Source organism: Scleropages formosus, chromosome 16, assembly GCF_900964775.1.
Source record: "Scleropages formosus chromosome 16, fSclFor1.1, whole genome shotgun sequence".
NCBI classification, from domain to species: domain Eukaryota; kingdom Metazoa; phylum Chordata; class Actinopteri; order Osteoglossiformes; family Osteoglossidae; genus Scleropages; species Scleropages formosus.
Window position 1 is genome coordinate 21582495 of NC_041821.1, and position 15728 is coordinate 21598222.

The 15728-nt window shown below is 43.9% G+C and overlaps 1 protein-coding gene across 3 annotated transcripts in view; it reads left to right on the forward strand.

Moving 5' to 3' along the window:
* Positions 1–15353, forward strand: part of LOC108933786 (ras and Rab interactor 2-like) — a 47923-nt gene extending 32570 nt beyond the window's left edge. For 2 of the 3 annotated variants that reach the window (XM_018751110.2, XM_018751109.2), the window contains exons 6-12: positions 872–944; positions 2345–2436; positions 5086–6315; positions 12645–12953; positions 13519–13650; positions 14398–14561; positions 14717–15353. In XM_018751110.2, the coding sequence (XP_018606626.1) occupies positions 872–944; positions 2345–2436; positions 5086–6315; positions 12645–12953; positions 13519–13650; positions 14398–14561; positions 14717–15040 (2324 nt within the window). In that variant the 3' untranslated portion in view covers positions 15041–15353. Of the gene's footprint in view, positions 1–871; positions 945–2344; positions 2437–5085; positions 6316–12644; positions 12954–13518; positions 13651–14397; positions 14585–14716 lie in introns of all 3 variants that reach the window. The other variant, XM_018751111.1, reaches the window with a different exon arrangement.
* Positions 15354–15728: the final 375 nt, after the last annotated feature.

Sequence of the window (15728 nt, forward strand, 5' to 3'; positions counted from 1 at the left end):
ATGAACCCTATAGGGATGGTAATTATTCTGTATAAAATATTAAAATATACTTAGTCTAAATGTTAAATCTTAAACTATACATACAATGAATGATTATGATTCAGACACCTGATTCTACTTGCCTACTCAGTTTAACCAATAGAACTTGGAATTCCCTTACTTCTACACCTCCACTACTTGCGTGTTTCTACTACACACATAATTTCCTCTAAAGGAACATATGGAATTGAGTCATTACACACCTCTTTATGTCACATGAGAATCACTGATTCTCATTAAATAACCATTCTGTGGTAAAACTAAGGGACACAAGCACTTTACATAACTTTTACAGTGCTGCTTGAAAGTAATACAACTTAATACAAACTTTACAGACCTTTTTGTAGAGAGTCAGTGTTACTACAAGGTTAATTTCAGGACTTCACTATAAACAAATTTGTCTCAAGATTTTTTTTTTATTTTTTTTATATTGGTGTGTATTGGTCTTATGTAGACCCAAAGTTACATCAGCAGAGCCTTAATGGTGATGCTCAACTGGCTCACTGCTGTTACAGAAATATTGCCTTAGCTTTTCTTTGTCCTTGTCAGTACACAAACGAGAGCAAAGCTGCTGCTGCTCGCCAGCTGAGTCACACAACCCCCGGCAGTGGGTGGGGTGAAACTGGAACGTCTGGGCTTGTTTCACAGGCCAAGATAGACGGGCCTTGAGTCACACATAGCGCAAGTGTGTACACACACTCACTGTGTTAAAGGCCTTTCTTCACCCCTCATCATTTATCATTGTATTATTTATTTTTTTGTTCTTTGTTTTCCTTTTTTCCTTTCCTTTTGCTGTTTATTTAACAGATTCTTCGCATATTTCCTTTTGCAGCCTTTTCCCTGGAGGGTTCCGGAATCAGCTTTGCTGACCTCTTCCGCCTGGTCGCCTTCTACTGCATTAGCAGGTAGGGGGTCCCCCCACCTACAGTGTCTTTCTTACTTTTCAAGCCACACTTGGGCAACATCCCGTGTTTGTGTATCACTCACTTCTAGTGGTGACACTCATGTCGTTTCTATTAATAGTTCCCCAGTTCACCTGGGACTCTCCAGGTTCATGAGTCTTTTTGGCATTGCATCCTGGGTGTCTTATCTACCGCTCAGTGCCTCCCCGTAGGTTTCATGTTGGCCTCGAAAAGACAGGTGTGTGTTTTGTAACGGCATCACTGTAGCAGGAGTGGCGAAATGATAAGATGGTCTAGTATGATGATGGGCAGGTTGCCGCTAATCAGGCCTGCAACATATTCATGCTCACGTTCTCATATAAAGACAACTGAATACATGGATTCCTCAGTTGAAGAACACAGTTGGGAACAGAAAGCAACTAATTCCTTTTGTTTTCAACTCCAATCACTTTTACCACCAAGTCACAATCAATACAACAAGATTAATAATATAGATGTATCTGTTAATTTACAGGTTATGTTTAGTAAAAACCTTGCATATACGTGTAATAAAGTACTTCATAAGACTTATGTTAATGTTTTAGAAGCTTCAGACTAGATTAAAATAAGTAAAAAATTTCGTTTGGGGGAGAACTTTTCTCTACAAACCCCTTTTTGATTCTGATTCTTGACCGATTCATCCCATAAGTTTTTGCAGTATTCGCCATCTTATTGACTAGCAGCATTCACAGTCTTGTTATTGCTCAGTCGCTCAGCGTTCGTAAACACTGTGGAAGTGAGTTGAATTGATTGTGGTCACACATTCCTGGTTGGGAGTGTTTTACTGACACCCATCAAATGGTTACATAAAAAGGTCTTCTGCTCTTCTACAGACAGTAGTTAAAAAAAAAAAAAAGAAAACAGAATTATAAAAAATTACAAAAACGTATTTACTGGAAAATTTGGTAACTCAGCTTGCCATTTGTAACATAAGGAGTCAGACAATGGCATTTTGCAGGAACGTCTCTACATGAGTAGGTTTCTTTACTTGGCGCTGTCTTTTCAGGCCTACGAGCTCAAAGTCTGACTTTGTTCTCGTAGTCTCAGGTGAACAAAGGAACTTGTCATACAGAATACACCTGAGTACACCAATGTGCGTCTCAGTGCAAACAAAATCTGCTTGTATTTAAGGTGGCTGGCCTGAAAGATCCCACACTCCTGTTGCCCTGTGAATAAATGACGCGGGAGATCAGCAGGCGTGTGCGTGTATTTGGAGACAATCGACCAGCACTCTCCTTTGTCCCACTTCAAAGAGAGCATGTGCCCCGCTATGACAGCACGGCCAAATCAAGAGCGGGTGCCAGCGCAGGTGTCCTGTCTGATAGCAGAGCTTGCTCACAGGGACCTTTTCCTTATCCCATCAGAGATGTGCTGCCTTTCACGTTGAAGCTCTCTGAGGCAATTGCTGGAGCCAGAACCAGGTCCGAGCTGGAGGAGGTGGCTCAACTGGGGGCAGGTGAGCACGACCATCGCTTTTCTCAACCAAAGTAGTGACAGCGAAGGGTGTTCCAGGTATTTCCTTAAATTATCATGTTTCTGAAGGATTTAGGACAGCAGTTACACCAGTTAGCAGTGCTAGGTAAGACAGAAATCTGCGTATGACAGATACTTGGGTTCAAATTAACGTACCGAAACAGAATTAGTATATCATAAGTTTTGACACTTTATACGACATGGGTGCAGTCATCCCTAAAACATGGCCACTGGAGTTTAAAGAATTCGACATGTAATGACCGTACTCTGAATTATAAGACTTTTTTTAAATTTATAAGGATCGAGTTTGGATTTCATGCACCTCCTGATGGCTGAGTGGCTGAGACGTTTACATTTTTTTTTAAACACGTGCTTTTTCCCCCCAAAGTTAATTATACCGATGATTAGCTAGTATTTAGCTGATAACTCTGTCTTATGTGATTTACTGTGTTAAATACATTGGACTTCTCCAATTGTTCACCCATCTACTGTATATAACAAAGCAACACAGCATGTGCGCACAAACACTACCGGCAATTTAGAATCACCAGTACACCTGAAACACATCTTTGGAAGGAAACGTGTGCAAACATGGGGATAACATGCTAACTCCCCATGCACTGAGTGGGGATCAAACTCATGCTGTGTTTTGCAGCCCAGGTGCTGTGAGACACCATGTCAGTTTGTTCAGTTAGTGCAAATTAATTCGCATTGTTTTTATACACTTCTTTTGTCTTTACCTCTGTTTTTTAATGCTTTGCATCAAAGGTTGAATTAATGCATAAATGAATGTCATACGTGTATGTGCGTTATGCGTTTGTGAGCATTTAGGTGTACGGTATGCGGGAGCACAGAAAGGGCTGAACGAACGCAGATAAACAGCTGTACAGTACAACAAAAAATAATCCATACAGTGCTATAGAGTAATAATGAAGGGAAACTGCCTTGTTGTGTTGTTTTACGATATATCTGATGTTAATTATCAAAGAAATTGTGTCCATTTTAATGGAATTTGGTGGCATTTTACCATAAATGGGTACCACCTTTGGGAGTTCACAAACATTAAAACTTTTACCATTAATACTAATGATAATTGCATCTTAGAGTTATTAGAGGTACCATTATAAAGGGTTTCTCTTAGTCCAGCTTGAATCGTTGTGGGCAGTGCAGGTCCTTGGCCTCTGGGAGTCCAAGACACTCTTGCACCTTGGGATAAGGCATAATCAGATGTCATAAAGGTTATTGGCTATGTATTACTGCATGTTTGTTCCATCTTTTCACTATATATATGTGTATGTGTGTGTGTGTGTGTGTGTGTGTGTACAGTATATATAATGAGAGAGAGAGAGAAACATTGTCGTGTTGAAGCACTAGTGATCTTGTGAAATTTTTCTTGGTATTGGTAGTAATATGCTGACGTTTTCATAGAGGAAAATGAGGGGCAGCAGGTGGCGTAGTTTTTAGAGCTGCTGCCTTGCAAATGAAGGACTGAGGTTCGAATCCCACGTCTTGCAGTAATATCCTAGAACAAGCTACTTACCCAGCTGTCTATATGGGTAAATTACTTAGCAGCTTAACACTCTATGTTGCTTTGGAAAAAGTGTCAGTTAAGTAAGTGTAACTGGAAATGCCAGCCCTAGGAATACACATAGAAGCTACAAAATTATTCCGTCATCTATATGTTGATTCTTTCACAAATTTGGCTCTGATCCTAGATGCCCAAAAGGTCCAGCTGAGCACGTGTGAGTGCAGAAGGACTGCTGAAAGATTGATGGTGCCGGCTCATGGGCTGCACACACGTCATTTCACTGGCATCAGCAGTTTGACAAACACCACCCTCCCAATGCTAAATGTGTGCGGTCAGAGATGCCAGGGCAGGGTACGACTTCCTCTCTCGCCGTAACCACCGGCGTCGGGTTTCTCGTGGGGGTGGTTCTCCATGCAGGGATGTCAGGGAGAAGTGGGAAAATCACTGCTGTATTCCGTGTACGTATGTAGACGTGGGTTGAAGCTCTTTCTTGTTGCCCTCCAGCGTGCAAAGGAGCTTGTCTGTTGCTCGCTGTCTGGAGTTCTGTTTGCCTCGTAAAGTAGGACTGTGTTTGATTTACAGTCATATTCAGTGTACATTAGAATAATGAGGTCAATGGAGCAGCAGCTAACGTTCGGCATGGAGTCGTAACTTGAGCATCCGGGAGTCCGCACCGTGGCGTTGCTGAAATATCTGTGAGGAGTCGACAAGGATTGGCTGGTGTGGTGGACAGGGGCGGAGCTTAGCAGTTAAGCTCCAACTACTCTCTCATTTGTATGTGTGACTCACTGCAGTGTTTATGGGTGTGTGTTGGCACTTGTGATTCCGACTCCAGTAACGTCGAACTGAGTTCTCGCTCCTGTCCTCTCCTCTGCCGGATCACCGAGGGAGACACTTAACTTTCTAAAGCTTAGCGTTTTTTAAAATAAATTAAAAGCTTTGATTTGGATCTTCAAAACTCTCAAGTGAGTATACTGGCTCTTAAGATCCTAAAGGCCTTTCTAAGTGTGCGTGCATGTCTGTGAATATCTGTTTTCTTTTGATATCTGACTACTTTTTCTCCCCCTCCCCTTTTCCCTTCATCTTCTCAACTGCTGTTTGCAGGATTCTGGGACTCAGATCTTTGTTACCGGAAGCGGAGTCCTGTGTCTCCTGTTCGCAGCCCACCACCAAAGCCCTCACAGGAAGGACAGCCGGTGCCACCCCAGAAGGAAGCTCCGCCCACCCTGCGTACCCGAGCCCCCTCCCAACTGGAGTGTGGCCAGTCCAGTGGGGCCCTTTGCTTTGTAAATCCCCTCTTCCTGCAGCTCCACCACCCTGAGGGAGGTTCTACTTCCACCCCCAAGCCTGAACCCTCAACCACTGCCCCTGAGAGGCTCCCGGCACACAACCCGCCAAACCGTGCAGGGGGAAAGTCCCGTCCACCACCACCGCCGCGGCCTCCACCGCCCCGCAGGCCGGTCCCACCACAGAAGCAGAGGAGCATGCCCGAGACGGTGAGCTGGGACCACCGTTTGGAGCAGCTGCCACCACAGAACCGCAGGGGTCCCATGGGCTCTAAGATCAGCAGCCCATCCTTCTCTCCGCCCAAAAAGAGCAGCGCCCCCATCCCCGTGCCCCCGCCTCGTGTCAAGAAGCAGCTCAGCATGTCTGATGCTGATGGGCTCCGGTGCCAGATTGCCATGGATGACAAAACAATAGAAAAGGCTCTGTCCCGCAGGCGCACAGCCACACAGCTGGCTGAGAGCCCCAGCCCCCCAGGTGTTCCTGCAGCTGTGCGTGATGGCCAGAGACTGAGCGACATGAGCATCTCTACCTCCTCCTCTGACTCACTGGACTTCCCACATGGCTTTTCCCTGCCGGGACCTAGCCCCCCCAGCGGCGGGGATGTGCGTGCCACAAGCAGCGAGGACGAGGAGGACAATGAGGATGACGAAGAGGAGGAAGACTACGGTGTAAGTGTGGAGAGCGACCAGGAGGTCAACGTGCCGCTGCCATTCAAGTCCAAGAGGCGCCATGTAGGCGGCACCTTTGTCCTGCCACGGGCCCTTAAGGGGCACTTCCGCAAGGTGAGCGGCGTCTTCAACTCTTTCATGACACCGGAGAGGCGTGCGGTTCGCCGGATCGCTGAGCTGTCTCGCGACAAGAGCTCCTACTTCGGCTGCCTGGTGCGCGACTACGTGAGCTTTCTGCAGGAAAATCGTGGCTGCCACACATCGGGGCTAGACCTCCTGCAGACCCTGCGTCAATTTATGACCCAGATGAAGTCCTACCTGCGGCAGAGCTCCGAGCTGGACCCCCCCATTGAGTCCCTCATCCCTGAAGACCAGATTGGTGAGGGAGCCCAGCTCATCTCTCTCTTTACAGTGATCCCTTTCATCCTTTGCACCACATAGCTACTATTCTGTGTAAGTCTTTCCATTCAGGGCACATTATCCAAACTCATTTACTGTTATCTCAAGTGTGGTAGGAGCTGGTACTGCACACTGCCGCCTGCTTTCAGAATTTGTCTCTTGCCAAGCTGTAGGGTGAGGCGAGTGTCAAGTTACACACAGCTGCTGGCCAGCTAAAATGATGGAGTAGGCAAATCTGTGCAGGCTGATCAGTCTTTCACAGGCTGAGTCACTGGCAGCTTTCAGTGAATTTGGAGACTTAGACATACAGTCCTGCTTGAAAGTTTGTGGACCTTATAGGGATGGTTATTATTCTTGTATAAAATTTTAATTTTAGATTCTATTTACCTACTCGGTTTAACCAGTACAGCTTGGGATTCACTTATTTTTACACCTGCACTACTTCTGTGTTTCTCCTACACACATGATTTTCCTCTAAACTAACATGGAATCGGTTGTTACAAACCAGTTGTCACATGAGAAACACTGATTCTCATTAAATAACCATTTTGTGGTGAATCTAAGGGACACAAGGCCTTCAGATACTTTGAAACAGCACTGTATTTATAGAAAAATCCTGAAAGATTACAAGTCACAAACAGTGTCTTTTGGATTTTATATTCTTGCTCTGAAAGTTCCGGTTCATGACAAAAAGTCGAAATTTCCTGGGATTCAGCATGCTTCTGCCATTCTGTGTGTTCTGTGTCCATGTTAAGGGATTTCTTCACTTGCATGAAACGGCAGTGTTCTAGATGAGGTCAGTAATAGGAGCATCCAAAAAACTGTGCATAACAATGCAAACACTAAGTTAGTGCCAGGGAGTATTTCATGGTGAGGGAACTTGATGCATAATCCAAAGATCCCAGCTGCCTCTGCAAACACTACCTTAGAGGGGGTGTTTAAAGTAGAACATTAAGAACTTTTAATGTGGGCTGTCTAAATTCGTAAGTTGAGTTTGACTTGCAGTGTCAGCTAAGCAGCGGCATTGTGTAACAGTTTACCATGTCGCGTGTGAAGTGTGCCTCGTGCAGAACCAGCTACTCTCGGTAAAGACTTCTTGTGTGGGCAGAAGTCAAGAGCCAGTGTACCAAAGCAGGAGAAGGAGTTCCTGGTTTTGAGGCTGGGCTACATCTCTGGATCAGTGTAAGAATTCATCGTCCAGGGAACGAATCAGTGACTGAACGGTCTTACTTATATATTTCTGATTCTTACAAGCTGTGAAGATGTCTCCTTATGGTGGAGGGTTTGTGTTCTGTTGAATATTTATGAGTTGGGCAGAAAAGAAGCAACATGGGGTCACACTGGAGTGCTGACTGGGAGGATGTTTACATACAGAGAGACAAGTCCCCTCACTACTGTCGGGCCCATGCCAGACCCAGGAAACAAGGGAAAATTTTTGTGAATCATGAATAAACTCTGAACTTGATACTTCTGTTTTTTTTTTTTGGTCAAGTGTTCCACTAAGAAAAGGTGGTGTGCTTATTTGTCATTATTTTCCTTTTTTGTTAGCCTTTTTTCCTCCTACTGTTCAATGCCAAATAAGAGGTGACAAACTCAAAAACAGAAAGTCCTGCATCCTTTGTCCTTGGCCTTAAATTAGATGCAAATGAGTTTGCATCTTTTGTCAGTTATTTGTGTGTGTCTGTGCTTTTTACAGTCCAGATGGTGCTTTTCCACTTGAGAAGCGCTCTCTTTGATTGAGTAATTGTTTTTTTGCGGCTCAGGAAATGGCTGTGGAATCAGTTTAAAAGCGGTTTCATATCCCATTTTCAAAGACTGAAGTTGACAGCTTGACGGGGAGACATGGAAGTGAAATCTCTGTCGTCTTTTGACATACAGAGTCAGGACATGGCTTTGATTGTTTCCACATACACAGTCCCCTTTGCTGCCTGTCGCCTTCTTTAAATAGTGACTTTAAAATTATAGAGTTTACAGTTATGGTTTCGTGAATGATTGGCTTCTTTCTGAAGGCCCCTAGTTAAATGGTGCAGTATTAGTGAAGGCACTGAAACGGTTCAATATTAAAACAAGGTTATTCTGCAAACATGCTTTAATGTACAAATTGGCAGTTTCTCTCTTGGGGGGGGGGGGGGGGAGTGAGTCGTGTATGTTGATCTGTGCATTTGCCAGATCTATATTCTGCAGATTCAGGGGAAAATGTGGAGCTTTTATCCGTTTCCAAAAAAAAAAAAAACTGCTGTCATTAAACTGTCTGTCATCGGCATGCTGCCGAGATGTTTGTGATCAGCAGAAAAAATGGGCTTCATTCCAGATGTGTTGTAAAACCTATGACTAAAAGAGCTCCTTTAACGCACTTTTTTTTTTTTTTTTTTTTTTGTGTTGGTTAAATCCTAGAAGAAAAACACACGGCCGTTCTGCTCCAGGGCAGATTTTCGTGGAAATCATTCCAGGACATGTATGCTCCTGCCGGCTCCTGTACAAATTCTCCCGGAGTTTTTCATTATTTTCATGTTTTCGTATTGTGTTTTGGCTGCCGTCCCTCCTGACAGGGCAGACTGTATCTCCATGTGATTGTGGTGTTTTTTTTGCATTTTTTACTCAAATATTAAATTTAATTTTCTTACAGTGGACTGTCATCCTAGCCATGGTGTACCCTGCCTTGTCAGAAGAGGCTCTGAACCACTATGATCCAGTAATAGGACCTGTTGTTTCTTATAAAGAATCAGTGATTTGATTTGCATTGAAAGCTATTACTGTACTTTACTAGTACTACTCTGCACTTGTATTGGGTCTTGTATAAGTAATGCACATATCGAATTCATACATAGTAAGCCGCACTAATTCCGGTTTGCACAAATAGTGTTGGAGGAGGTATTGTGTGAAGGTGAGCGCAGTCTCATAGGACTCTCTCACTCACTCTCTCTCTCACACACACACACACACACACACACACACACACACATACACATATTTTCAGAACCGCTTGTCCCATACGGGGTCGCGGCGAACCGGAGCCTACCCGGTAACACGGCGTGAGGGGGAGGGGACACACCCAGGACGGGACGCCAGTCCGTCGCAAGGCACCCCAAGCGGGACTCGAACCCCAGACCCACCGGAGAGCAGGACTGTGGCCCAACCCACTGCGCCACTGCACCCCTTCCCATAGGACTCATTGAACCTTTTTGTTGTTCAAAAAACCATGAACAGCATTAGGTGAAAAGTATAGTATCTTCAAAAATGTACTGTATAACAGTGGATTTTATTAACCGTGCACTGCAGGTTAGTGAGTCAGGAAAAGGAAGAGCGAAAACTGACAAACGAAGGAGGAGGATCCTTGGGTGTTATAATATACAAGCGCAGGCTGAGAGATTGACACAGTGGTGCAGAGAGTGAACAGAGCCTGCTGAGTTCAGAGGTCAGGTGTGTGACAGGTGGTCGTCACCAAGGGAAATGGAGGGCAGCAAGTGACGACATGAGGCCATTGTTTTCGTCCTTGGAGAGCAACACGGTGGCACAGCAGTGTTTTATATTTCCTATATGCAGGTTGGAGTCTAGCAGTGGGTGTGTGCAGTTTCCATGCGATCCCCATGTTCACAATCCAGGTATGTGGAAGGGAGGCAGTAGTAAACCATTTCGGCACCCTCCCTTACCATGAAAACCACACCATGTGAGCAATTTCACTTGACGATGTTAACCCCACCCTAAATGGAGAGCCACAGAGCCTTCAGGTCTCCCAGCATTCATTTCACAGCCTGCAGCTCCAGTTCTGAGAAAAAGTGCCAAAATAGTCCAGCTGCGGAAGTAATTACTTCATTGAAGTGCACAAGCGTGCGATTGACCAGGAATGAGGGCCCACAGGCGCTACAGCCCTCTCTCAGCAGGAGAAGACCTCAGATGTAGACATCACTTCTAATGAGCACTCTGAGTAGAACTGAAAGAGGTAATGCCTCAGACACTTCAAATCCAGAACTCTGTACCCTGCCCCTGTCCTTCCTTCCAGGGAGTCTTGTTTACTGAGCCATATTTGCCAGGGAAAGTGTTTTGACTCTGCTTTCTGCGGTTTTGGGGGTGAACTACAAATTATTTATCATTAAAATGTAACCAATTAAAGCTCTTTATTTCCACACAGGAGCTACCCAAGCATGCTTTAAACAAAATTGTAGCATATCTTGATTTTATTGTACTTAAAGCTTCTATATTTCAATTTCATGCAGCTGGCTTTTGCTCTAGATACACTGGTCTTACAACACATGAACACAGTTGAGACTGGAAGTCAGTTTCATAACTGCTTGTCTGTAAATAAATTCTCTCCAATTATGAAAAAATCTTAGTAATACAGATATATTTCTGTATATTTGTAAAAACATGTCAAAGCCATAACAAATGTTTAAAACTGAGAAATTTAATTGGTTTTATTAACTTCAAATAGTGAAATTAAAAGCAGTATAAAATTATTGGAAATGAAGAAAAAAAGTCATTTCGGTAACCTCCTAATCAAACGGACAGTTCACCAATTCACCCCCGTAAGTGTCTAATTTTTGACAACTTCTGCCCACTTTTCACTTCTTTTTCATATCCACAACTAAAAGGTTAATAATACAGTCAACCCATATTGATTTTTCTAAGGTTAGGATCTGTAAAAGTCTTGGATGTAGCTATCTTCAAAGTACATTAATATTGAAAAAACTGAAAAAGTCCTCTTCAATAACAATTCATATAATCCCGTTAACATGTGTGACTTTCTTTAGCTTGTAGATCACCAGTACTCAAAAACATGAGGCAAAATTATGGAAGCCAGTCCTCCAACTGTCTGAATGCTCTTTACTGCCAACGAACAGCTGTCTGTGGAAAAACAGCTTGTTTTCATTGTGTACCAGACAGAAATTGTAGAAAACAAGCAAATGAAAGAAATAAAAGAAAGAAAATGTAACTAAAAATAAATACTCTAGGGAAGAATGTTTGTATCTTTAAAAACTTGAAAAACTTCAATATGCATAGTAGGAGGAGTCAGTGTATATGAATAGACTTTTCTTTTTTTGTGTGTACAGTCATTCTAACCACTCAGTAAATGTTAGCACTGGATGTTTTCCTTTTCCGTAGATTATTCCACAGCACTGCTGCACATTGAAGGGTTTTCCCACTTCTTTCCGCTGAATGAGAGGCTTCACGCCTTCATTGGATCATCTTATGTCAGAGACTCGGTTCACACAAACATTTTATGGTGGAGGGAAGCACACCTGGGCTTAGTCTTGGTTTTACTTCCTTAATGGATCTGGCGGTACTTCAGACGTGCCTTTTTGTAAGCTTGATGTGTGGAAGGGACACTTGAAAGTCTGATTTCTTTGATTTCAAGCAGACATTGTATTGTGGAAATTATGGGTTGTTTGTGTCTGCTTTCTGTAGAGGAGGATGTTTCTCTACATTTTAAAATTGTTTGCACCACAATAAAGTACATAAATTCGTTGGCTTTGTCATGCCATACAGGGGTAACCCATAAAATTCAAGGTTAGGTAGATATAAAACACTGGGACGTAACATTACACAATAAAGAATTTGGTGTATACTTCCTTGCCTTGATTATTTTGTCTTCCACTGAAAAAAGGTGTCACTGAGTTATGATTTATTTACATTTATTGATTGGTGATTTCGATAGTTTTCAGTTTTTAATATTGTACATTTGTACTGAATAGTATATGGATATTGCTGAGCTCACTGTCTGCAGGTAACTGCTGTGCCCTTTCTAAGGTTTGAATCTGATGACTTGTCACAACTGTTGACACACATTTGTTCCAACTGCTCATGTAAGAGCAAGGTTAAGATCATTTTATTGGATGAACATTAACTTTTTTTCCCTACACACTGTAGTTAAGTTCTACAGGCCATAATCCATATGGGTTGGCACACCTACTTTATATCCCCTCCATCTTCCGTTGTAAAAATGATACAACTCTGAAGTGTATAATTCTTACATAAGTTTATTTTCTTGTAGCTCATTTTAATTTCAAAGAATGTATTTGTAGAGCTGAAACTGCTTAAATCTATATTCTGCAGGGTTATTGTGCTCACAAATAACCAAGAATTAGGATGCGTTCAGTCACAGGTTTAGTAATTACAGGAATTTGGCTGTCAGATTGGAGTTATGAAATGGAGATGGACATTTGAAAGGGTGTAGATGCACGAAACATAAAACAGCCCCTGTTGTTCAGTGTGGCACTACAGTTCACCCTGAAGAACTGAGGATTAGTACTGATGATGATTTGGTCCTGCTTGGACTTCGCTGACCGTTTTGTTGCTCCTGTCCCCCTGCAGACCGGGTGCTGGAGAAGGCCATGCATAAGTGTGTGCTGAAGCCACTGAAGGGCGTGGTGGAGATGGCACTGCGGGACTTCCAGCTTAGCAGTGGAGCATGGCAGCAGCTCAAAGAGAACCTGGCCCTGGCCAAGGCCAAGCAGCCACACGAGCTAGGTGCCGACGGGGCACTCCCGCCCGACCCAGTGGCCATCGAGAAGATCCGCCACAAGTTCCACAACATGCGCAAGATGTACTCGCCGGAGAAAAAGGTGGCACTCCTGCTGCGTGTCTGCAAGCTCATCTACACCATCATGGAGGATAACTCAGGTACTGCAGGGTGAAGCTGGGGGGGGAAGTGAATAGAGTGAATCTGAGATACTGAGTTGTGTGTGTGTGTGTGTGTGTGTGTGTGTGTGTGTGTGTGTGAGAGAGAGACCTGGTTTTGCTGATCTTGTACTTGAGAGGATAGCAAACATGATGATAAACATATGCTGACAAATGCAGCTTCTCAAAATGAGAGAAGATATAAAATGGTACAGTAAAAACAAAAAAACTTATAAAAACAAATTATGACAGGAAATGAAAGTAGCAATGAGAAGTGATATTTGAAGGCAATGCTAAACATGTAGGTCTTCACTGTGGCTTTAAAGGTACTCTGAAAAGAAGAACCTCTAATATTCTTGGACAGCAAATTTCACAGTTGGGGATGTTGTAGAAGAAATGTCTCACAAAATCCTCAGTCTGAAGTCTTCATTCACCTATAACTCTGTGTATTATAGATCTGCTTACATTGGTGAAGCTGCATTAAAGGTGCCGTTTCATGTGTGACTGTGGATGAATTAGAGGAGGAGGTATAAACAGACATGCAAATTCCAATGTTCCTCTCCATCAGGGAGGAAGTATGGGGCAGATGACTTTTTGCCCATGCTGACCTACGTTCTGGCTCAGTGCGACATGCCCCAGCTCGACCTGGAGATCCAGTACATGATGGAGCTGCTGGATCCGTCTCTGTTACATGGAGAAGGTATTTATCCATCTACCTTGTCTTCCACTTAGTCTTTTATAAAATCAGAGGTGTAATTGATGAAAAACACTGAACTCCAGATCATAGAACATTCTGGTCACTTTTTTTTTTTTTTTTTTTTTTTGGTTTTATTGAGCCTGAAAATTTTGGAAAAAACTCTGCAGTCAAAATATACATGCAAGCAAATATTAATGTTGTGCTTTCGAATAGTGTTCACATCAGTATTGTTAAGATTAGTCATTGTTTTGGATTTTGGGGTTGGTTAGTTAACACAATTGAGGTCTGTATAGTTATATAAGACAAAGGTTTTTGAAGAATCGCTCTGTTTTTTCCCATAGGAAACCAGTGTAATTTCAATTACTTGAAGTTTAGAGTTTAGTAGGAAGCTTTTGGGACATATACTATTGTCTCGACAGAAAGGACATCCTGTTGCTTATCTTGCTTGTCCTGGGAGGGTTTCCTCTTGGGTGTGTTTCCATCCCATATCCTAGCCGGTCTTCAGTTCTTGCTATTGGTTAAACACACAGAGAAATGCATATACAAACACACCTAAGTGTGGGGACGTTGTCACTGACATCGTCACGGATATTGGGGAAATGTGCATGGGGATGATAATGCAGCAACAAGAAGGTATCAGGGAAGGAAGTGAATAAAACATAATTTGATGGGTACTTCCCAGGGTATTTTACCGAGAATTACCTCATCCTGACCAGCCGTCTCTGTCGCTCCTCTTGTCGCTCTGCTCAGGTGGGTACTACCTCACCAGTGCCTACGGAGCTATGTCCCTCATCAAGAACTTCCAGGAGGAGCAAGCAGCCCGAGTGCTCAGCTCGGAGACGCGCAACACTCTTCACCAGTGGCACCGCCGCCGAACAGCCCAGCGCATCACACCCTCCGTAGATGACTTCCAGGTACTGCCCCAACAAGCTGGCCCGTGAGTGATGTCTCCTCACTGACCACAAAGTTTTGAGAGGCTCTTTGAGTTGAGTCTGCAACTGGAGCGTGTTTGCCCCCAGGCACCTAGCAACATGCTAACCACTCCCTTCGCTCTTTGTGTTTGTTGCAGAACTACCTGCGGGTGGCACTGCAAGAGGTGGACAATGGATGCACGGCCAAGACCCTGATGGTGCGGCCATATTCCACCACCGAGGAGGTGTGCATGTTGTGCGCCCAGAAGTTCAAGGTGCCGGACCCAGAGAATCATGCCCTCTTCCTCTTGATCGAGGAGACCAGTCAGCAGCTGGCGCCGGATACCTACCCCCAGAAGATCAAGGCAGAGATCCACAGCCGCCCACAGCCCCAGCCCTTCCACTTTGTCTACCGCAGGGTGCCCAACCTCAACCTGTGCATTCCTGCAGACCAGAAGAACGGCAACTGTCCGCCTGACTGAGTTTGCCTTGTCTGGCTGTTGAACTTTCCTGTAGCATCGAACCCCATTAGTCCTCTACCCACCTCCCTTACAGGATTCATTCCGGAAACGCTGCATCATGTCAAAATTTTTGGTGAAAGAGTGCTGGAGTGCTGTATTGTTTTGTTTGTTTTTATGTTTAGTCTCCAGATGTTGAGAAGTTTCAGCCATGGGCATGACGTAGGGCGGGAAGTTAGCTTGCACTTTATGCAACCCACAAGACAAATATTTACACACCAGAGACTGGTCTACATGGCTTTCTGAGCCCAGTGCTCTTGCTGGAGAGCCAACCCCCCCCCCCCCCCCCCCCCCAAGTGTTGGATTGGATGGGAGTAGTGAGAGGAGAGCACACCTCTCAACTCAGTGTCTACAGTTGATTCTCTATTGCTCGACAACTTCTCCTGTCAGAGGCAGCAATACTGCAGCCTGTCCCAGAAACTCAGATCAGGGAACATGCTGGGAGTAGTGCTCTCCTCAAGCATCACATGTTTTCTCAGTACTGTATCAGTATAGCAGTCTCTGATCTGTGTCTGTAAGGATGCCTTTTAGGCTGATAAGTCACCCCACAATATACCCTTACCCCGCAATATCAACTTTCTATACCTATGTATAGATATATCTAAGTATAGAAATATTATAAAATTGCAGTAAATATATTTTTTATTTAGGA